We start from the raw sequence: 23106 nt of genomic DNA on the forward strand, positions 1-23106 counted from the left end.
ACCTAAACAAATTGTGAAACTAGCCTTACTTGTATATGAGTAAAGCATATGTACAATGTACAAAGGATGATTACCTGATCACACATTGGTTTGCAGTAGTAAACATTATCAAAGTAAGCACACACTAAACCACCATGTGCGGGCACCAGCGGCACTGTGCAGTTCGTTGTCATCACACTTTTGTTATAAACTTAGGACAAAGAAAGAAGAAAAAAGTAAATCTTTTTCATCAGCAGAAGTATAATAGTAATTTCATATTATGGAAAGGGCTTTACCTTTTGTTTGGTATCCTTTAAGACTGACAAGTGCTTGTTCTGTCCACAGGATCAGTGAATTAATCTGTGACAGTGTCAAGTTTGTGAGATCTTTATCAAGATTGATGAAGTGCTAGAATTGAAAATGTTTTTTCTTACTACACATTAACAATGAAGAATACTTTTCTGAAGCTCAATTGAACATGAGTATTTTAATTCCCTATTTCTTAAAGGGAATCTGTCACCAGATTTTTGCTACCTCATTCAAGACCAGCATAATGTAGGGAAAGAGACCCTGATTCCAGTGATGTATCACTTAGAGTACAGGGTTATGATTAGAAAAATATGTAGAATGGAGAGTCCTCAGTGGTTGACACCTTTTAATGGCTAACTGAAAAGATGGTAACAAATTGCAAGCTTTCGAGACTACACAGGTCTCTTCGTCAGGCAAAAACTAAAAGAAGGGTTATGATTAGAGATGAGTGAATTTTCTCAGGTTCCCTCTTATTTGGCAAGCTATAGCGCTTACCGAAGAAGCTACACAGGAACCCAGATACATGGATCACACCAGCCGATCAGCTGTTCGACGCTACAGCTGTATGTGTTGCTGCTGTGTCACAGTCACGACACATACATGGAGAGCCTGTTTGCTGGGCAGGAGAACAGCGTGTCTGGGGTTAACCACGATGGGATTTTTTTATATCCACTTGCTGCTTATATCTTTAGCAATGGGTTTGTCACTATAATTGCTTTTTTGGAGTTTTTTGTTTCATTCAGCATTTCAACATCACTGTTTTGCCTTCATTGTTCATGAAATACTGACTGTAGACCAATATTTACCTGTTCCAGCTAGGCCTATATAGAGAGTTTTTTTCCCCTCTTAATTTGGGGCTACTGATTTATTTTGAGACCCTCTATTGGGAAATTAGGGTGCTTACCTCTCTAAGCAATTAGTTGGCAGCTTATTTTTTTGTTTTGGGGTAATCTGATAGTGACAATCTGTTATTATAAGTAATTGTTCTTGGTGCTTTTAACATCACTGGCACATTTGCACTTTATGTGTTGTTTGTTTATTTGTGGTATTTTTTAGTTTTAATACCTAATGAAAGTTACATTTTATATTTTTCCCAAGTGACCTTTTCATCTGAGACTTTTTCTTGGGTGTAGATTTGACCCTGCTTTTTTGATATTTTCAGATTAAATAGCAGACACCTGTTGCTAGATTCCCTTTGAAGAGCTTGGACCAAGGTCATAAATAATACCATATCCATAGAATAGAGGACAATTGTCTGATTGATGAGATTTGGATGATGATACCCAAGCTGATGCTGAAATGGGGCTCTGTAGGACCTTGCCTGAAATGAGCAGAAGATGAACAAGTGCTCCTCCACTCCATTCATTCTAACTCTGTGGTGCTAACAATGACGGAAGTCCCATTGATTGGCCCAACAGTGATCAGTAGGTTATGCTTTATCCTCTTGGTAGGGATAAATTAAAAATCTTAGCACAAACTCTTTAAAAAATAGGGAGTTATGATGTGTGCAAATTTAGGCACACAGAGACGCTATACCTTTGTACTAAAGAATTTTAGGGATTCTGTGTGCTAACATACAGGTGCTTCTCACAAAATTAGAACGTGATTAAAAAGTTAATTTATTTCAGTTCTTCAATACAAAAAGTGAAACTCATATTATATAGAATCATTACAAACAGAGTGATCCATTTCAAGTGTTTATTTCAGTTAATGTTGATTATGGCTTACAGCCAATGAAAACCCAAAAGTCATTATCTCAGTAAATTAGAATACTTTAGAACACCAGCTTGAAAAATGAATTTAAAATCTGAAATGTTGACCTACTGAACTGTATGTTCAGTAAATGCACTCAATACTTTTTTCGGGGCTCCTTTTGCATCAATTACTGCATCAATGTGGTGTGGCATGGAGACGATCAGCCTGTGGCACTGCTGAGGTGTTATGGAAGCCCAAGTTGCTTTGATAGCAGCCTTTAGCTCGTCTGCATTGTTAAGTCTGGTGTCTCTCATCTTCCTCTTGACAATACACCATAGACGTGTTTGCTGGCCACTCAAGCACAGTGATACTGTTGTTTGATCTCAAATTTGGACTCATCAGACCAAAGCACAGATTTCCACTTTAGCCCAAACAAGACTCTTCTGCTTGTTGTCTGTCCTTAGCAGTGGTTTCCTAGCAGCTATTTTACCATGAAGGCCTGCTGCACAAAGTCTCCTCTTAACAGTTGTTGTAGAAATGTGTCTGCTGCTAGAACTCTGTGTGGCATTGACCTGGTCTCTAATCTGAGCTGCTGTTAACCTGCGATTTCTGAAGCTGGTGACTCGGATAAAACTATCTTCAGTAGCAGAGGTGATTCTTGGTCTTCCTTTCCTGGGGCGGTCCTCATGTGAGCCAGTAGCGCTTGATGGTTTTGGCAACTGCACTTGGGGACACTTTCAAAATTTCCCAATTTTTTGGACGGACTGAACTTTATTTCTTAAAGTAATGATGGCCACTCGTTGTTCTTTACTTAGAATTTGTATTATGGCAAGAAAAAAGCAGCTAACAGTCTATTCAGTAGGACTATCAGCTGTGTATCCACCAGACTTCTGCACACCACAATTGATGGTCCCAACCCCATTTATAAGGCAAGAAATCCCACTTATTAAACCTGACAGGGCACATCTGTGAAGTGAAAACCATTCCCGGTGACTACCTCTTGAAGCTCATCAAGAGAATGCCAAGAGTGTGCAAAGCAGTCATCAAAGCAAAAGGTGGCTACTTTGAAGAACCTAGAATATAAGACATATTTTCAGTTGTTTCATACTTTTTTGTTGAATATATAATTCCACATGTGTTAATTCATAGTTTTGATGCCTTCTGCATCAATTACTGCATCAATGCGGTGTGGCATGGAGGCGATCAGCCTGTGGCACTGTTATGTTATGGAAGCCCAGGTTGCTTTGATAGCAGCCTTTAGCTCGTCTGCATTGTTGAGTCTGGTGTCTCTCATCTTCCTCTTGACAATACTCCATAGATTCTCTATGGGGTTAAAGTCAGACGTGTTTGCTGGCCACCCAAGCACAGTGATACTGTTGCTTTTAAACCAGCTATTGGTACTTTTGGCAGTGTAGACAGGTGTCAAGTCCTGCTGGAGAATGAAATTTCCATCTCCAAAAAGCTTGTCTGCAGAGGGAAGCATGAAGTGCTCTAAATTTTCCTGGTAGTCGGCTGCGCTGACTTTGGTCTTGATAAAACACAGTGGACCTACACCAGCAGATGGCATGGCTCCCCAGACATCACTGATTGTGGAAACGTCACAATAGACCTGCAGCAGCTTGGATTGTGGCCTCTCCACTCTTCCTCCAGACTCTGGGACCTTGATTTCCAAATTAAATGCAAAATTTACTTTCATCTGAAAACAACACCTTGGACCACTGAGCAACAGTCCAGTTCTTTTTCTCTTTGGCCCAGGTAAGACACTTCTGATGTTCTGATGTCTATTAGTCATGAGTAGCTTGACACAAGGAATGTGACACTTGTAGCCCATGTCCTGGATACATCTGTCTGTGTGTAATGGCTCTTGAAGCAATGACTCCAGCAGCTGTCCACTTCTTGTGAATCTCCCTCAAATATTTGAATGGCCTTTTCTTAACAATCCTTTCAAGGCTGCGGTTATCCCGGTTGCTTGTGCACCTTTTTCTTCCATACTTTTTCCTTCCACCCAAGGCACTCTGTGAACAGCCAGCTTCTTTAGCAATGACCTTTTGTGGCTTACCCTCCTTGTGGAATGTGCCAATGACTGCCTTCTGGACATCTGTCATGTCAGCAGTCTTTCCCATGATTGTGGAAACTACTGAAACATATTAAGGGACCTTTTTAAATGCTGAGGAAGCCTTTGCCGGTGTTTCTTGTTAATTATCCTAATTTACTGAGATATTGATTTTTGGGTTTTCATTGGCTGTAAGGGATAATCGTCAACATGAACAGAAATAAACACTTTGAAATAGATCACTCTGTTTGTAACGACTGTATAATATATGAGTTTCACGTTTTGTATTGAAGAAGTGAAATAAATTAACTTTTTGATGGTATTCTAATTTTGTGAGAAGCACCTGTACGTTGTCTCCATATGGTGGCGCAACTTTGTCTCTATATGATGGTGTATGCTACAGCATTTGATGCATTTATACATATTCTCGCAGAATAAACAAAAAACGATGTTTCTGTATATGATCTGACACATGACAGTACGGTAAAAATAAATGGATGTCTTATTAAACTTTTATACAACTTGTAGAACAGAAAGTTAATTCAGCCATACGTCATAACAATCATTCTAAAGAAGACTAATGTTATTTTTATTTCTTACCTTTAATTTCCTTTGTAGAGATTTGTAAGACATGTCTCTGGCATTATCATTATTGTCTTTGCAAATCTTGGCTAATTCTAAAAGTGAAAGGTAAAAAGACTTTGTGGAAATAATTTTTATTAGCTTCAAGCTGGATTCACTTCCCTTTTTTATTCTTTTCAAGCCAAAACAAGGAGAGGATATAAGTGAATAGAACCTTTCTACTGCGGACTTCATGCAGTAAACTCTAGAGCAAAATCTGCGGCGGCAAAAATGATTGTGAATTTTGTTGCGGAAATGCTGTGGATTTTCTTCCCAGCATGTGGATGAGATTTGGGATAAGTCATCGACAATGCTGCTACCATAATGCCCAAGTATAAAATAAATAAATGCCCGGTTTTGGACTGAGAAACGATTTCTTAACATTGAAATGCTGCTGTAATGCATTAACAATACGGTAAATATAACTCAGTAACAGGGGGAATTGATGTGTCACCTATTATGCTGCTTGCTGCAGTTTTGATAAAATGAATGTTTTTTTTCTGCAGATCTACCAGTCTTCTGAATGCTAAATTATGTATAACCCCACTCACAGTACTGATTGGATGTTTTCTGTGTACACTGTGCATAGGCAGAAAGCTGTCAATCAGTTGTAAGCAGCAGGTTTAACAGGGCTGTCTTAGCAGCATAATGGGCCCAGGGCAAACCAGTGTGTGGGGGCCCCTATGACAACCGATTGGTTGTTGTAGGAGCTCCAGCACACTGGTTTGCCTAGGAATAAAAGTAAATGGTCGATAATATTAACCCCTTTCTGAAATGGGACGTACTATCCCGTCGAGGTGGGGTGGGCCCCTATGACCATGGACGGGATAGTACGTCCAGCGCGATCGGCGGCGCTCACGGGGGGAGCGCCACCGATCGCGGCCGGGTGTCAGCTGCCTATCGCAGATGACATCCGGCACTATGTGCCAGGAGCAGTCACGGACCGCCCCCGGCACATTAACCCCTGGCACACCGCGATCAAAGATGATCGCGATGTGCCGGCGGTGCAGGGAAGCATCGCGCAGGGAGGGGGCTCCCTGCGGGCTTCCATGAGCCCCCCGCAGCAACGCGATGTGATCGCGTTGCTGCGAGGGTCTCCTCACCTCCCTCCCTGCTCGAGCCCCGGATCCAAGATGGCCGCGGATCCGGGTCCTGCAGGGAGGGAGGTGGCTTCACAGAGCCTGCTCAGAGCAGGCACTGTGAAGCAGCCTGCACTGCTATTAGATCGGTGATCTGACAGAGTGCTGTGCACACTGTCAGATCACCGATCTGTGATGTCCCCCCCTGGGACAAAGTAAAAAAGTAAAAAAAAATTTTTTCAAATGTGTAAAAAAAATTTTTAAAAAAATTCCAAAATAATGAAAAAAAAAAAATATTATTCCCATAAATACATTTCTTTATCTAAATAAAAAAAACAAAACAATAAAAGTACATATATTTAGTATCGCCGCGTCCGTAACGGCCCGACCTATAAAACTGGCCCACTAGTTAACCCCTTCAGTAAACACCGTAAGAAAAAAAACGCTTTATTATCATACTGCCGAACAAAAAGTGGAATAACACGCGATCAAAAAGACAGATATAAATAACCATGGTACCGCTGAAAACGTCATCTTGTCCCGCAAAAAACGAGCCGCCACACAGCATCACCAGCAAAAAAATTAAAAAGTTATAGTCCTGAGAATAAAGCGATGCAAAAATAATTATTTTTTCTATAAAATAGTTTTTATCGTATAAAAGCGCCAAAACATAAAAAAATGATATAAATGAGGTGTCGCTGTAATTGTACTGACCCGAAGAATAAAACTGCTTTATCAATTTTACCAAACGCGGAACGGTATAAACGCCCCCCCCCAAAAGAAATTCATGAATAGCTGGTTTTTGGTCATTCCGCCTCACAAAAATCGGAATAAAAAGCGATCAAAAAATGTCACGTGCCCGAAAATGTTACCAATAAAAACGTCAACTCGGCCCACAAAAAACAAGACCTCACATGACTCTGTGGACCAAAATATGGAAAAATTATAGCTCTCAAAATGTGGTAACGCATAAAATATTTTTTGCAATAAAAAGCGTCTTTCAGTGTGTGACGGCTGCCAATCATAAAAATCCGCTAAAAAACCCGCTCTAAAAGTAAATCAAACCCCCCTTCATCACCCCCTTAGTTAGGGAAAAATTAAAAAATGTATTTATTTCCATTTTCCCATTAGGGCTAGGGTTAGGGCTAGGGTTAGGGCTAGGGTTAGGGCTAGGGTTAGGGTTAGGGCTAGGGTTAGGGTTAGGGCTAGGGTTAGGGCTAGGGTTAGGGCTACAGTTTGGGTTGGGGCTAAAGTTAGGGTTCGGGTTGGGGCTAAAGTTACAGTTAGGGTTTAGATTACATTTACAATTGGGAATAGGGTTGGGATTAGGGTTAGGGGTGTGTCAGGGTTAGAGGTGTGGTTAGGGTTACTGTTGGGATTAAGGTTAGGGGTGTGTTTGGATTAGGGTTTCAGTTATAATTGTGGGGTTTCCACTGTTTAGGCACATCAGGGGCTCTCCAAACGCGACATGGCGTCCGATCTCAATTCCAGCCAATTCTGTGTTGAAAAAGTAAAACAGTGCTTCTTCCCTTCCGAGCTCTCCCGTGTGCCCAAACAGGGGTTTACCCCAACATATGGGGTATCAGCGTACTCAGGACAAATAGGACAACAACTTTTGGGGTCCAATTTCTCCTGTTACCCTTGGGAAAATACAAAACTGGGGGCTAAAAAATAATTTTTGTGGGGAAAAAAAGATTTTTTTATTTTCACGGCTCTGCGTTATAAACTGTAGTGAAACACTTGGGGGTTCAAAGTTCTCACAACACATCTAGATTAGTTCCCTGGGGGGTCTAGTTTCCAATATGGGGTCACTTGTGGGGGGTTTCTACTGTTTAGGTACATTAGGGGTTCTGCAAACGCAATGTGACGCCTGCAGACCATTCCATCTAAGTCTGCATTCCAAATGGCGCTCCTTCCCTTCCGAGCTCTGCCATGCGCTCAAACGGTGGTTCCCCCCCACATATGGGGTATCAGCGTACTCAGGACAAATTGGACAACAACTTTTGGGGTCGAATTTCTCCTCTTACCCTCGGGAAAATACAAAACTGGGGGCTAAAAAATAATTTTGGGGGGAAAGATTTTTTTTTTTAATTTTCACGGCTCTGCATTACAAACTGTAGTGAAACATTTGGGGGTTCAAAGCTATCACAACACATCTAGATGAGTTCCTTAGGGAGTCTAGTTTTCAAAATGGTGTCACTTGTGGGAGGTTTCTACTGTTTAGGTACTTTAGGGGCTCTGCAAATGCAATGTGACACCTGCAGACCATTCCATCTAAGTCCTCATTCCAAATGGAGCTCCTTCCCTTCCGAGCCCTCCCATGAGCCCAAACAGTGGTTCCCCCCCACATATGGGGTATCAGCGCACTCAGGACAAATTGGACAACAAATTGTGGGGTCCAATTTCTCCTGTTACCCTCGGGAAAATACAAAACTGGGGGCTAAAAAATAATTTTTGTGGGAAAAAATTTTTGTTTTATTTTTACTGCTCCCCATTATAAACTTCTGTGATGCCCTTGGTGGGTCAAAGCGCTCAGCACACATCTAGATAAGTTCCTAAGGGGGTCTACTTTCCAAAATGGTCACTTGTGGGGGGTTTCTACTGTTTAGGTACATTAGGGGCTCTCCAAACGAAACATGGCGTCCCATCTCAATTCCAGTCAATTTTGCATTGAAAAGTCAAATGGCGCTCCTTCGCTTCCGAGCTCTGCCATGCGCCCAAACAGTGGTTTACCCCCACATGTGGGGTATTGGCGTACTCAGGACAAATTGTACAACAATGTTTGGGGTCCATTTTCTCCTGTTACCCTTGGTAAAATAAAACAAATTGGAGCTGAATTAAATTTTTTGTGAAAAAAGTTAAATGTTCATTTTTATTTAAACAATCAAAAAATTCCTGTGAAGCACCAGAAGGGTTAATAAACTTCTTGAATATGGTTTTGAGCACCTTGAGGGGTGTAGTTTTTAGAATGGTGTCACACTTGGGTATTTTCTATCATATAGACCCCTCAAAATGACTTCAAATGAGATGTGGTCCCTAAAAAAAATGGTGTTGTAGAAATGAGAAATTGCTGGTCAACTTTTAACCCTTATAACTCCCTAACAAAAAAAAATTTTGGTTCCAAATATGTGCTGATGTAAAGTAGACATGTGGGAAATGTTACTTATTAGGTATTTTGTGTGACATATCTCTGTGATTTAATTGCATAAAAATTCATAGTTGGAAAATTGCGAAATTTTCATAATTTTCGCCAAATTTCAGTTTTTTTCACAAATAAACGCAGGTACTATCAAAGAATTTTTACCATTGTCATGAAGTACAATATGTCACGAGAAAATAATGTCAGAATCACTGGGATCCGTTGAAGCGTTCCAGAGTTATAACCTCATAAAGGGACAGTGGTCAGAATTGTAAAAATTTACCCGGTCATTAACGTGCAAACCACCCTTGGGGGTAAAGGGGTTAAAAATATATTTATTTTATTGGTGGTTCAATAAAAATGGTGTTAAAACATTAAAAACAGGCTGTACAGCAGAAACTAATCAGCATGATAAATACTTTTACAATACACAAGGCTTGAAAAACACAATAGTACTCAGTAAGCCACACAGATTATATGGCACAGTATAAAAGTATAAGCTTCTTCCGGAATAGTGATGCTGATGATGGCATCGTCAGCACTAATCATTTTGGTAGCCATTCAGAAACTGTGCAGAAGGGTGCAGAGGTCCTTCATCTGTGCCCACTCCGCAAGCATGATTTTCACCACATCGGTACTGCATTAACCCATGCTAAGTAAAATGACATACTGCACCAGGGCTCATCGCTGCTGCCACAGTCACTGCAACATGTGCTGAGGGGAATTCCACAGTGTCAGCACATCACATATCAACCAGTAAATCGGTAACCCGAAAAACAGCAATATTGATGCAGGTCAATGACAAGCAGGGTGCAAACGGCAGAAGTGAGCACACACTAATCCTGTTTTCTGCAGCAGCGCATCCAGCCCAGAAGAGTGACATAGAAATTGCTGTACCACCAGGTTGAGGACGTGAGCCATGCAAGGCACGTGTGTGAGGTTGCCCTTCTGTGCTCCACTCAAAACATTACTTTTCATTGAAACCCTGAAAGGGTTATTCACCTCATGGCAGAAGGGAAGCACTTTCCGTACATTCGGTAGTGATCAGACTGCTTTTGCTCTTCTGTGACCCGCAACCCTGCATAATATGTTACCACTTCACAATTTTCTTTTGGGATGGTGGCAGGTTGAAGCTGGAATCCTATCTGACCTCTGTTAGCTAAGATAAAAATCTCTTCTTTTTAGGATACAGTTTGCTGTTTCTAATGGTGAAGGAGGTAGAGGACTACTATGTCACCAGTAGTGATGAGTGAATAGCATTGTTACACGGGTCTCCCCGAGCATGCTCGGGTGATCTCCGAGTATACGTTAGTGCTCGGAGATTTAGTTTTCATCGCGTCAGCTGCATGATCTACAGCTGCTGGACAGCTTGAATACATGTGAGAATTCCCTAACAAACCGTCATTCCTCACATGTATTCAGCTTGTCAAGCAGCTGTAAATCATGCTGCTGAGGTGACGAAAACTAAATCTCAGAGCACTAACAAATACTCGGAGATTACCCGAGCATGCTCGGGGGGCCGAGCAACAATGCTATTCGCTCATCACTAGTCACCAGCATGAAAAATTCTCAGCTAAACACGACTGTTCTTTTAGTGTAAATTTGTCCAAACTTTAGTTATGATTTAACATACAAAGATTAGCTTCGCTCATGTGTTGCCAAGGCAAGTTCCCATTGGGTTAAGATGGCCCTGAGGTTTACTAGTCCTCTAGTCATAACCTTTGCTAGTAAACAATGATTTTATAAACCAAAAAATATTCTGGCCTAATAGAGGCACTTCCAATTATACTAATCCTACAAACACAATGGAAGTAATGCCATAGTAGAAGTTTAAAATGTCATATTATTACCTATATACGTACAATACATAAATAAAACGGGGGAACAACACAAAATAGCCGCCAAACACAGTGTATTGCACTACAAAGTGCTATAAAGTACCAGAGTTATGTATACTCAAAACTTATTTAGCCCTCTCCAAAAATCACAGTGTATAGCTCCAAGGCTGGGTGTATCAATAATAAATACTGCACATTAATAAAAACAATAATGCACCCAGACCAAAAAGGGCAAAGCACAAAGCTGCCCCGCAGTTATATAGGACAAGAATACTGCACAATAATCTAATAAAAATATAAATTATGTAGCCATATAATCAATGATTCTCAATAGAACAATGTCCCACAATAATAATTGAGCTCAGTAATATAGAAATGCACAGTTTAAAAAATAGACAGTAAAGTGCCAAGTGACAAGGAAAAGTTTCCATATATAAGAAATCCAATTTTAAACAAGTGCCCTCAATAATAAAGTTCATAAAGGCCATAAGAAAGTGCCATGTGCCAAAGATATAACAAGCAGCTAATACTAATGATTAATGCATAAGTGCATAGTGCTAACGTAAGTCTAGAGTGGAGAGAGGCTAGGAATAGAGGCAATACATAACTGTGTAAGTGGCACAGAGCCCGCAGAACCCGACGCACGTTTCGCATGTAGCTAGTACATTTCCCCAACGAAGAAGCTACATGCGAAACGCGCGTCGGGTTCTGCGGGTTCTGTGCCATTCATGAATGGGGCATGAATAAGATCCCGTGTGATCGAAACGCGTTGCCTATATTCATGTAACCACCTGCGTCCTTGTTACTTTGTAAGGATGTCCTTTTTAATGAAGTTGGACTAATAAAGAATTTTGCCATTTTATTGGAGCTGGAGTTTCCACGTTTTCGTATACTGCAATTGCTTGGCGTCTTGGTCTGGACGAATCTCCGTGCTCAATTATCTATGGTCTGGTTGGTGAGCTGGCTGCGGCTTATTGCCGTTTATTTTTTTCTATTACAGTTATGTATTGCCTCTATTCCTAGCCTCTCCCACCAGGCGGGACCCCTTCACCTCTCTCCCCCCTCTGCATGGGTAAGCATTTCGCTTAGGTTTTCACCACTGTCATAGGGGTTACTTTTGTTATTAGTGCGCACTTGCCATATACAATGACTAGGTTTTGGCAGTTTTGTGTATGCCTTCTCCCATGTAATTACTTGCTGCTATGCGGTATTTTCCCGCTTTTAGCCACAACTGCAACCACTATTCATATTGGTATAAGGGGTGTTGAGATGTGGGGTGTTTACTGTCCTTTTTTTTGTCCCCCTGCCTATGCTACATCGTGGTATATTTTGTAACTAGTACTGATGTCCATATTTTAATAGTTTTTTGTATGAATAAAAATTGCCTTTTATAGCTTTACTATATGCTCTTGGTCCTCCTTTTTTTGCAATATATATATATACAGTATATATATATATATATTTTTCCAATTTTTTCAGAAACAATTCAAATAATACCACCATATGACTACAACCAAATAATTCTTGAAACAAATGAAATTACAATAATACGTCACAAAATACCAACCCCTACACATATCAGAATATTCTTTTTGAAACATAATTACTAATAGATGAAAAATAAATCATTTTCAAAATTCATACCTCGGGGATATTTGGTATCCAAGGTCAATATCCAGTGGGCTTCCCTTAGGCTACTTTCACACTTCCGTCTTTTGTCCTCCGTCGCAATCCGTCGGTTTGGGCAAAAAACGGATCCTGCAAATGTGCTTGCAGGATGCGTTTTTTGCCCATAGACTTGTATTAGCAACGGATGGCCACACGTCGTGTTTTGACGGACGCGACGCACAAAGAAACGTTCAATGTAACATTTTTTGTGCGTCGCGTCAGCCATTTTTGACTGTGCATGCGCGGCCGAAACTCCGCCCCCTCCTCCCCGGACTGCAGAATGGGCAGTGGATGCGTTGAAAAACTGCATCCGCTGCCCACGTCGTGCAGTTATTTCACAACGTCCGTCGGTACGTCGGCCCGACGTATTGCGATGGGCCCGTACCGATGGAAGTGTGAAAGTAGCCTTATAGCTAATTGTTTCTGCGAATTACCCCCCCGGAATGGAATAATCAACTTTTTTAATCTCAAAAAAAGACAAGCAAGACAAATCCCCTCTATGCAATATGCTGAAATGTTTGGCTGCCCCAGAGTAACCAGAATTGCCACTGCTAATATTACCAATATGTTCAGCTATTCTTTTTTTGAGTTTATGTGTAGTATAACCTACATATTGTAAATTGCAGGTTTTGCAATATATGCAGTAAATCATGTGACTGGTCTCACAATTTATAAATGTTTTAATGGGAAATGACACGCCCTCAGAAGAACTGTAAGTGCGTTTCTTATTTTCCGCATACTGACACACATTGCATCTGCTTAAAGCACATTTATAAAAGCCTGTGACTGAAAGCCAAGATCAAGGAGATTCTGTGTTACGTATCAAACTAGGTGGGGTACTTGGTACCGGGTCCTTCGGGTCACGGGGTGATGTCACAGTGGCTGACCCGATCCGTTGCCCTGGGACGTCCGTATTAAAGGGAAAGGTCTTTAAAGGGATAGAGTTTATGTTCGTGAAGCCACCTGTGGAATTCAGTCAGGGTGACCGACGCTGCTTTAAGGGGTCCACTTGGGTGATGTTATGGCAGTTAGATGGTGTACCTTCCCCCAGGTGAAGTGAATCCCCAGGGCTTCCCAGTGTGTGGATGGTGGATGGTGAGAGGCGCAGTGAAGAACGAGGACACAAGGTTGCAGTCTCTTTACCTTTACTGAAGATTCCAGCATCCACAGTCCAGAGCACCAGATCACAGGGCAGACAAAGTCCAGCAGGTTTGGAGGCAAGTCCAGAGTTCCCTTGTCCAGGTAGAAATCAGTAGACTTCCTCTAGTGTTGTAGTCCCTTACTGCTAAGCTTCTCATAAGGTCCTCACAGATGTTATAGATGTTATGTCTCTCTCTCTCTCTGTCCCCGAGATGGATAGGACAAACCTGTATGACTGCTGGCTTGAGGCGTTTTACAGGGACTCTATTATGCCCCAGCCTCTAAGGGGTGCCAGCTACGTGTCCTTCTTCCTCGATCTCTCACAGGATCCCACCCCTGCCAGGGACGAACTACCTGAGCGAAGCTCAGCCAGCAACTAACTAACTTTCCCTACAGGTCACCAGTTTTACCTAAGTGTGGTGAGTGACCTAATAAATAGGAGCAGAGCTCCCCCTGGTGGCCTGGAGTGTGAAATGTGTTGCATGTTTGTGATACCTGGATGCAGTTGTCCTTCTTTGCCTCCTAACACCACTCTCCCCTAGAAGAGAATGATATTACTGCAATGACCAGGACCCTGGAGCGCTGCACTAACATATCGCCAAGTGATCTACCTCTATTAGCTACCACCTGGCAACTACCATCTAAAATCGTACAAAGGAGATCATCTTGATTTACCACTGGTAGATATTTCTGAATAATGCCCTTGATGATATGAAACTGAATGCTAAAGGCACTGGAAAAAATAATATTAGAGGGAGAAACTGACTTTGGTGTTTTCCCTATGCCATACAAAAAATTATCAAGTGGAGTATTGTGCACTTTATCAAATGCTCGGTTGACCCTGGATCTATTATATCCTCTGTCATTCAATCTATTTTTGATAACAATACTTTCCCTGACAAAAAAATCCTCATTAGAACAAATCCTTCTGGCTCTGATAAATTCCCCTTTGGGGATAGCATTTGTCACGTGTCTAGGGTGTGAACTAGAGGCCAGAGGGATGTCTCTACCCTATTGGTAGTATGGTTACCATGTAACACAATATCCAAAAAATAGTTAAATTCCTGCATGTGAACCAAACATTGTAATTGTTGGTATTCAAATACAAAACAAAATCCGAATATGTGGACGCACTCCCTTTTTAAAGTCTCATAGTCTTTGTTCCGAAGCTTGACAGAGAGTCACGGTTTTGAAATGATTACCGCAAACTGAAAAAGGTCTCTAAATCGTATGCGATTGCAGCGCCCCAGGGACCTGGTCGTTGCAGTAATATCATTCTCCTCTAGGGAGGAGTGGTGTTAGGTTTGGAGGCAAAGAAGGACAACTGAATCCATGTATCACAAACATGCAACACATTTCATACTCCAGGCCACCAGGGGGATCTCTGCTCCTATTTATTAGGGCGCTATTCACACTTACAGTAGGTAAAACTGGTTGCCTGGGGAGGAAGTTAGTTAGTTGCTAGCTGAGCTCAGCTCAGTGAGTGAGTTGCTGGCTGAGCTTTGCTCAGGTAGTTGGTCCCTGACAGGGGTGGGAGCCTGTCAGAGATCGAGACAGAAGGACACGGAGCTGTGCATGCCCTGAGAGCTGCAGCTTCCAGAAAGAGACAATGAAGGATGACTGTATTGCAGAGAGGGTGAAAGAAGTCATAGCAAAGGAGTGGATACCAGGCGGGGAACAGCCCTACACAGGCTGCCTCCTTCTGAGGCGCAGGATCGGATCCTGGTAGCCGGAACACCGAGGGAGCAACGATCGATTATGCCTTGCTCCAGAGACCGGCAGGACAGCTAATTTCACATTACCTGTCCGCCCCTTCACCCAGGAGGCAAGGTGGCACCCCTTAGAGGCTGGGGCATGATAGAGTCCCTGTAAAACACCTCAAGCCAGCAGTCATACAGGTTTGTCCTATCCATCTCGGGGACAGAGAGAGAGAGAGACATAACATCTATAACATCTGTGAGGACCTTATGAGAAGCTTAGCAGTAAGGGACTACAACACCATGGCGCTAGAGGAAGGCTACTGATTTCTACCTGGACTAGGGGACTCTGGACTTGCCTACAAACCGGACGGACTCTGTCTGCCCTGTGATCTGGTGCTCTGGACTGTGGATGCTGAAGCCTTCAGTAAAGGTAAAGAGACTGCAACCTTGTGTCCTCGTTCTTCACTGCGCCTCTCACCATCCACCATCTACACACTGGGAAGCCCTGGGGACATACTTCACCTGGGGGAAGGTATACCATCTAGCTGCCATAACACCACCCCAGCGGACCCTTTAGAGCAGCGTCGGTCACCCTGACCGAATACCACAGGTGGCATCACGAACATTTCCCCTTTAAAAACCTTTCCCTTTTACAACGGAAGTCCCAGGGCCACGGATCGGATCAGCCACTGTGACATCCCCCTGTGACCCGAAGGACCCGGTATCGAATACCGCACTGCCCTTGGGGGCGCTCCACGTATCCGATGCCCCGGGTTTACGAACTTATTGAGAGACTGGGGACCGAAAGGCACATTACCACCCTTGACCTGACAAAGGGCTATTGGAAGATCCCCATGGCCCAGAGTGCTATGGAGAAGAGTGCTTTCTTGATGCCTGATGGTTGTTTCCAATACACCAGTATGCCTTTTGGTCTACAAGGGGCCCCAGCAACCTTTCAGAGGACTATGGATCAAGTGGTGGCTCTGCATAAGAAGTATGCCACCACCTATCTGGATGACGTTGTGGCCTTCAGCTCGGACTGGGGTAGTCATCTGCCAAAGGTCCAGGCTGTTCTGGATGTGTTAAGGAATGCGGGGTTCACCATCAATCCAAAGAAATGTGCCGTGGGAAAGGAAGAGGCCAAATACCTAGGCTATGTCATCAGGAGGGGAGAAATCAAGCCCCAAATAAACAAGATTGAGGCGATCCAGAAATGGCCACAACCACTATCTAAGAAGCAAGTGGGAGCATTTCTTGGAATTGTGGGTTACTACCGGCGTTTTTTCCCAATGTTCGCCATGATTGTCACGCAATTGGCGGACCTCCTTCAAGGCATAAGGTCGACACTAGTTAAGTGGTCTGAAGAGACGGAGATGACGTTCCAGGAACTGAAGCAGGCTGTGTGTAAGCATCCAGTTCTGGCTGCACCAGACTTCGCAAAGGAGTTCATTGTCCAGACAGATGCATCAAAAGTCAGCTTGAGAGCCGTACTGTCTCAGGAGGTGAATGGGGTGGAGCATCCCATCATGTATCTGAGCAGTAAGCTCTCTTCGTGTGAGAAAAACTATGCCATTGTTGAAAAGGAGTACTTGACCATAAAATGGGCCGTGGATACCCTGAGATACTAGCTGCTAGGCCATAGGTTTAAACTGGTGTCTGACTATGCCCCTCTGAGGTGGTTGAGGGAAAAGAAGGGTAAGAATGCTCGAGTGATGAGATGGTCCTGGGGCCTCCAAGAGTTCACCTTTCACGTAGAACATAGGCCAGGAAAGTTCCATGGGAATGCAGATGCCCAGTCCAGACTCCCCTGCCTAGTGAGTGAAGGTGCCAAAACCCCGGCTTTGGGCAGAGGGGGGGAATATGTGACAGAGTCACTGGCAGAGTGGTAGAAGGGAGATATGTGTCATGGCGTCAGTGATATAAAACCAGAGCATTTTTTATCCAGCACACTATGTGTTGAGAGGATTAAGTTGCATAAAAGGGCTGGTTTTATCTGGACCCTCATATAGCGGATGGGAGAGGGTCTACTTTATTTCCCGGGCAGACCTGCCAGGACCTGCACGAGACGAGGTCATGATCATGTGATCAGTCACATGATGGGAATCACAGGCTTAGGTTTAAACTAGATGGTGGCCCGATTCTAACGCATCGGGTATTCTAGAATATGCATGTCCACGTAGTATATTGCCTAACTACGTAGTATATTGCCCAGCCATGTAGTATATTGCCCAGCCACGTACTATATTGCCCAGCCACATAGTATATTGCCCAGTGACGTAGTATATAGCACAGAGCCACGTAGTATATTGCCCAGTCACATAGTATATTTCCCAGCCACGTAGTATACAGCACAGAGCCACGTAGTATACAGCACAGACACATAGTATACAGCACAGTCACGTAGTATATTGCCCAGCCACGTAGTATATTGCCCAGCCACATAGTATATTGCCCAGACACATAGTATATTGCCCAGTCACGTAATATACAGCACAGACACGTAGTATATTGCCCAGTCACGTAGTATATTGCCCAGCCACATAGTATATTGCTCAGTTACGTAGTATATTGCCCAGTTACGTAGAATATTGCCCAGCCACATAGTATATTGCCCAGTCACGTAGTATACAGCACAGACACGTAGTATATTGCCCAGCTACGTAGTATATTGCCCAGCCACATAGTATAATTTGTAAAGCGCTGCGGAATATGTTGGCGCTATATAAATAAAAATTATTATTATTATTATTATTATTATATTGCCCAACCACATAGTATATTGCCCAGCCACATTGTATACAGCACAGAGCCACGTAGTATATTGCACAGACACGTAGTATACTGCCCAGTCACATAGTATATTGCCCAGTCACGTAGTATATTGCCCTAAGTAAAAAAGTGACAGCGCTCCATCCGGGTGTAATCCAGCATGCTTGATAAAGACCCACAGGGTCGAAACGTTGCTGTCTGCTGTTTTATGGTTTGAATAAAGTTGCTGATTTGGATTACACCCGGATGGAGCGCTGTCACTTTTTTACTTTGAGCTTTCGATGGTCCTAGTTGGTTCCCTGGACCTGGACGGGCGCTCCAGCTTGTGAAGTGCGGTTAGCCATCTTGTTTGATTTGTAGTATATTGCCCTGTCACGTAGTATATTGCCCAGCCACGTAGTAAATTGCCCAATCACATAGTATATTGCCCATTTACGTAGTATATTGCCCAGTTACGTAGTATATTGCCCAGTTACATAGTATATTGCCCAGTTACGTAGTATATTGCCCAGCCACATAGTATATTGCCCAGTCACGTAGTATACAGCACAGACACGTAGTATATTGACCAGCTACATAGTATAATGCCCAGCCACATAGTATATTGCCCAGCCACATAGTATATTGCCCAGCCACATAGTATACAGCACAGAGCCAGGTAGTATATTGCCCAGTCACGTAGTATATTGCCAAGTCACGTAGTATACAGCACAGACACGTAGTACATTGCCCAGTTACGTAGTATATTACCCAGCCACATAGTATATTGCCCAGTCACATGATATACAGCACAGACGTAGTATATTGCCCAGTCACGTAGTATATTGCCCAGCCACATAGTATATTGCCCAGCCACTTAGTATACAGCACAGAGCCACGTAGTAACAGCACAGACACGTAGTATACAGCACAGAGCCACGTAGTATACAGCACAGACACGTAGTATACTGCCCAGTCATGTAGCTCCCCTCCGGTCAGCGCTCACACAGGGTTAATGGCAGCATTGACCGCGGTGTAACGCACTCGGACAGTAGTCCCATCATCCGGCTACTGTGTTGAAGATTTAGAAAAGAAAAAAAACACACATACCGTATATACTCGAGTATAAGCTGAGATTTTCAGCCCAAATTTTTGGGCTGAAAGTGCCCCTCTCGGCTTATACTCGAGTCACGGTCGGCGGTGGGGTCGGTGGGCGAGGGGGAGAGAGGTCTGAGGCATACTCACCTAGTCCCGGCGATCCTGGCGCTCCCCCTGCCCGTCCCACGGTCTTCAGTGCTGCAGCTCTTCCCCTGTTCAGCGGTCACGTGGGACCGCTCATTAAACTTATGAATATGGACTCCACTCCCATAGGGGTGGAGCCGCATATTCATTCCTCTAATGAGCGGTGCCAGTGACCGCTGACAGAGGAAGAAGCTGCGGCATCCGGAGACCAGCTGTCCGGCGGAAGGAGCGGGACACCGGGAGCAGGTAAGTATTACATATTCACCTGTCCACGTTCCACTCGCCGGGCGCCGCTCCATCTTCCCGTCCTCTGGCTCTGACTGTGCAGGTCAGAGGGTGAGATGAACAGTCAGTGCGGAGAGACGCCGGGATGGGACGGGACGCTGAGGAGCTGCAAGCAAGAGAGGTGAGTATGGCATTTTTTTTTTATTGCAGCAGCCGCAGCATTATATGTACCGGTAGCACAGTTTTATATGGCACATCTATGGAGCAATAATGAACGGTGCAGAGCACTATATGGCAGAGCTTTCTATGGCACATCTATGGGGCAATAATGAACGGTGCAGAGCACTATATGGCAGAGCTTTCTATAGCACATCTATGGGACAATAATGAACGGTGCAGAGCACTATATGGCAGAGCTTTCTATGGCACATCTATGGGGCAATAATGAACAGTGCAGAGCACTATATGGCACAGCTTTATATGGCACATCTATGGGGCAATAATGAACGGTGCAGAGCACTATATGGCACAGCTTTATATGGCACATCTATGGGGCAATAATGAACGGTGCAGAGCACTATATGGCACAGTTTTATATGGCACATCTATGGGGCAATAATGAACAGTATGGAGCATTATATATGACACAGCTTTATATGGAGCATCTATGGGGCAATAATGAACAGTATGGAGCATTATATGTGGCACAGCTTTATATGGAGCATCTATGGGGCAATAATGAACAGTATGGAGCATTATATGTGGCACAGCTTTATACAGAGCATCTATGGGGCAAAAGTTTATAGTTCCTTGTATAGTGGTAGAGGTTGCAATAATCATAAGCACTTGTCCATAAATTCCCGGGTCCTGGCTTTATGGTCATACCATGCTTTTTGACTGGACTGGGCCATTCACTGATGTTCATTAGCCAAGGTAGCTAGCTGGGCAAGACAGTCTCTGAACTCTAGAATGTAGGGAATGATGGGCGTTCCGGTATCTGCGATATCTCCCTCCAATTGTTTTGTCAGAAGAGTGAGAGGCCCACGGACCTTCTGCTCCCACAAAATGACTTTGTAACTCCCAGATGTCATTTCCAAGGAGGATATCTGCAGGAAGTCCTCCCATCACTCCAATCCAGCACAGTTTTTCTCTAAAATCATAATCCAAATGTACTAAAGCTCGCTGTATATATTTGCGGACACCCCCGCCAGGACAATGGGAATTCTCAGGCCCTGGTGATTTGCCTCAGGTCGAACCACACGGGGGTCAGTGATAGTCAGGAATGCACCCGTGTCTCTAAATCCCGACACTTCGTATCCATCAATTAAGACATCCTGCAGGTGGCAATGCCGTTGCTCTGTATTTCTGATGGACCAAGGCCAGAGTCCGTACACTCCAGGAGGTGTATCTATGGTGCCGTGGTTGGTGCTCCACTCTGGTGGGGGTGGTGGTAGCTTTTCCTCAGGCGGGATGGAGTGCACAAGATGTACTGGACGAGGTGGGGCTGCGTGGGGCTTCCACCAAATCCTTGAGGGACAGCCAGACTGCAAATGTCTAGGTTGCCCACACCCATAACATCTCCTCTTTGTGATACCCCCATATCATGGTCGGAACTGTTGGGGCCCAGGATTGTGAGGCGTGATTGTCATCGGCTTGCGACTAGGTGGACGGGAAGATATAATCAGAGTTGGACAGGGTGTGGGAGGAGGCCGTGGTTCATTGTCCAGAAGCCTCCTCCATTGCCGTCGGATAATAAGGGCTTTTTTTCTGCCAGGGCTGCAGCTCTATCCATGGTACATGGCGTGCGCTCCTGTACCCATTCCTGTACCTCTGCGAGGCACTTGGCAAGAAATTGTTCTATAAGGAACGCCTGTACAACATCTTCCACAGTAAAGGCGTTTTCTGCTTCCAGCCATCTCCGACATACCTGGGACATCTTATGTGCATACATCCTAAACGATCCCCCCATGGTGCATGGGAGGTCTCGTAATTTGGCCCTATATGAGTCTGGGGTGATAGCATGGTAATCCAGGATAGTCTCCTTTACAATGTTATAATCCTGATTCCGCTGTGAGTCAATGTTTTGGTAAGCCTCCGCCATGCTACCGTTCAGGAGTCCCACTAACAAACGCATCCAGCCAGAGGGGGGCACCTCCATCACAGCACACTGCTGCTCAAAGTCCTTGAAGAACCCCTCCACATCTCCAGAAGCCTCATCAAATGGCTTAAACTCTGTCCAGGTGATCCATACAGGCTCCCGAATCATTGGGTATACACTCCACATCGCATTACTCCCTCTTTCCAGCTCCATTGCTTCGTCTCAGCTGTGGCGGCAGCCTGCTCCTTTTACTCCTGAGAGATGCCTGGGCCCAGAACCGCCATCTCTTCTTCGTACCACACCAACCACTGACTTTTTGGGTTGGGGATCCTCGTCTCCTGGGCTTGTCCTTCAAACATATGGGAGTAGGTGGTCTCGCTAGCACCCACCAGTAGCTCAATTAAGGCCTCTTTAGTCAGTCCCTGGTAATTCAGGCCCAGGTCGCTGTCTCTCTCCTGTAAACTGGATACAGTCCAATTTCTGTACTCACTCTGTGGGTGGTTCTCCATTTGGTTACTGTTGTGAATTCTGCTCTTGGATTCCCTCCAGTGGTTGTAGGTGGGAATGCAGTTGTCTCTGAGTCGCAGTCCTGGCCAGGTGTATCTGCTGATTGCAGTTCTGACTGGGATATTTAGGTGTGCAGGATTCATTAGCCCTTGCCAGTTGTCAATGTTTCTTGTGAAGTGTTGGATCACTTTCTGGCTTCTCCTGCTTAGCTGCCAAATTCAGCAAAGATAAGTGTTTGGTTTTTGTTTCTGTGGCACACATGCAGTGTGCTTATATTCTGTGCTATTCATTTGTTTTTCTCTTGTCCAGCTTAGACTGTGTCAGTGTTTTCTCAGTCTTGTTGGATTCTCTGGAGTTGCAGACATACGCTCCACATCTTTAGTTAGATGGTGGAGTTTTTGTATTTTCTGCTGTGGATATTTTTGGAAGGATTTTTAATACTGACCGCTTAGTATCCTGTCCTATCCTTTCCTATTTAGCTAGTGTGTGCCTCATTTGCTGTATCCTGTTTTCTGCCTGCGTTTGTCTTTTCCTCTACTACTCACAGTCAATATTTGTGGGGGGCTGCCTATCTTTTGGGGTTCTGCTCTGAGGCAAGGTAGAAATTCCTATTTCCATCTATAGGGGTATTTAGCCCTCCGGCTGTGTCGAGGTGTCTAGGTTTTGTTAGGCACACCCCATGGCTACTTCTAGTTGCGGTGATAAGATCAGGGTTTGCAGTCAGTATAGTTACCACCTACTCCAGTGAAAGTTTTCATGCTGCTCCAAGGTCACCGGATCATAACAGTACAACTGGCCAATAATGAGTTAAATGCATCTCAGAAGAAGGGAAGAAAGGTCTTGAGCCATTTTTTTTTCTTCAGTCTACTTTGTCTTCTCCTCCCTCTTTATCTCTGGGTGGCTGAAGAGCCTTGTGCTAGCATGAATGTGCAGGAATTAGCTTCTCGTGTAGACCAGCTTGCTGCTAGGGTACAGGGTATTTCTGATTATATTGTTCAGACTCCTGTTTTAGAACCGAAGATTCGTATTCCTGATTTGTTTTTTTGGTCACAGGTCCAAATTTTT

The 23106-nt window shown here is 43.9% G+C and overlaps 1 protein-coding gene across 1 annotated transcript in view; it reads right to left on the reverse strand.

Moving 5' to 3' along the window:
• Nucleotides 1-23106, reverse strand: part of LOC138667696 (uncharacterized) — a 54409-nt gene that overhangs the window by 27824 nt on the left and 3479 nt on the right. The window contains exons 2-4 of the mRNA XM_069755813.1: nucleotides 4637-4713; nucleotides 276-387; nucleotides 75-190 (exon numbers count right to left, since the gene is read on the reverse strand). Coding sequence (XP_069611914.1) covers nucleotides 75-190; nucleotides 276-387; nucleotides 4637-4713 — 305 coding nt within the window. The remainder of the gene's footprint in view (nucleotides 1-74; nucleotides 191-275; nucleotides 388-4636; nucleotides 4714-23106) is intronic.

Source organism: Ranitomeya imitator, chromosome 2, assembly GCF_032444005.1.
Source record: "Ranitomeya imitator isolate aRanImi1 chromosome 2, aRanImi1.pri, whole genome shotgun sequence".
Taxonomy (NCBI): Eukaryota; Metazoa; Chordata; class Amphibia; order Anura; family Dendrobatidae; genus Ranitomeya; species Ranitomeya imitator.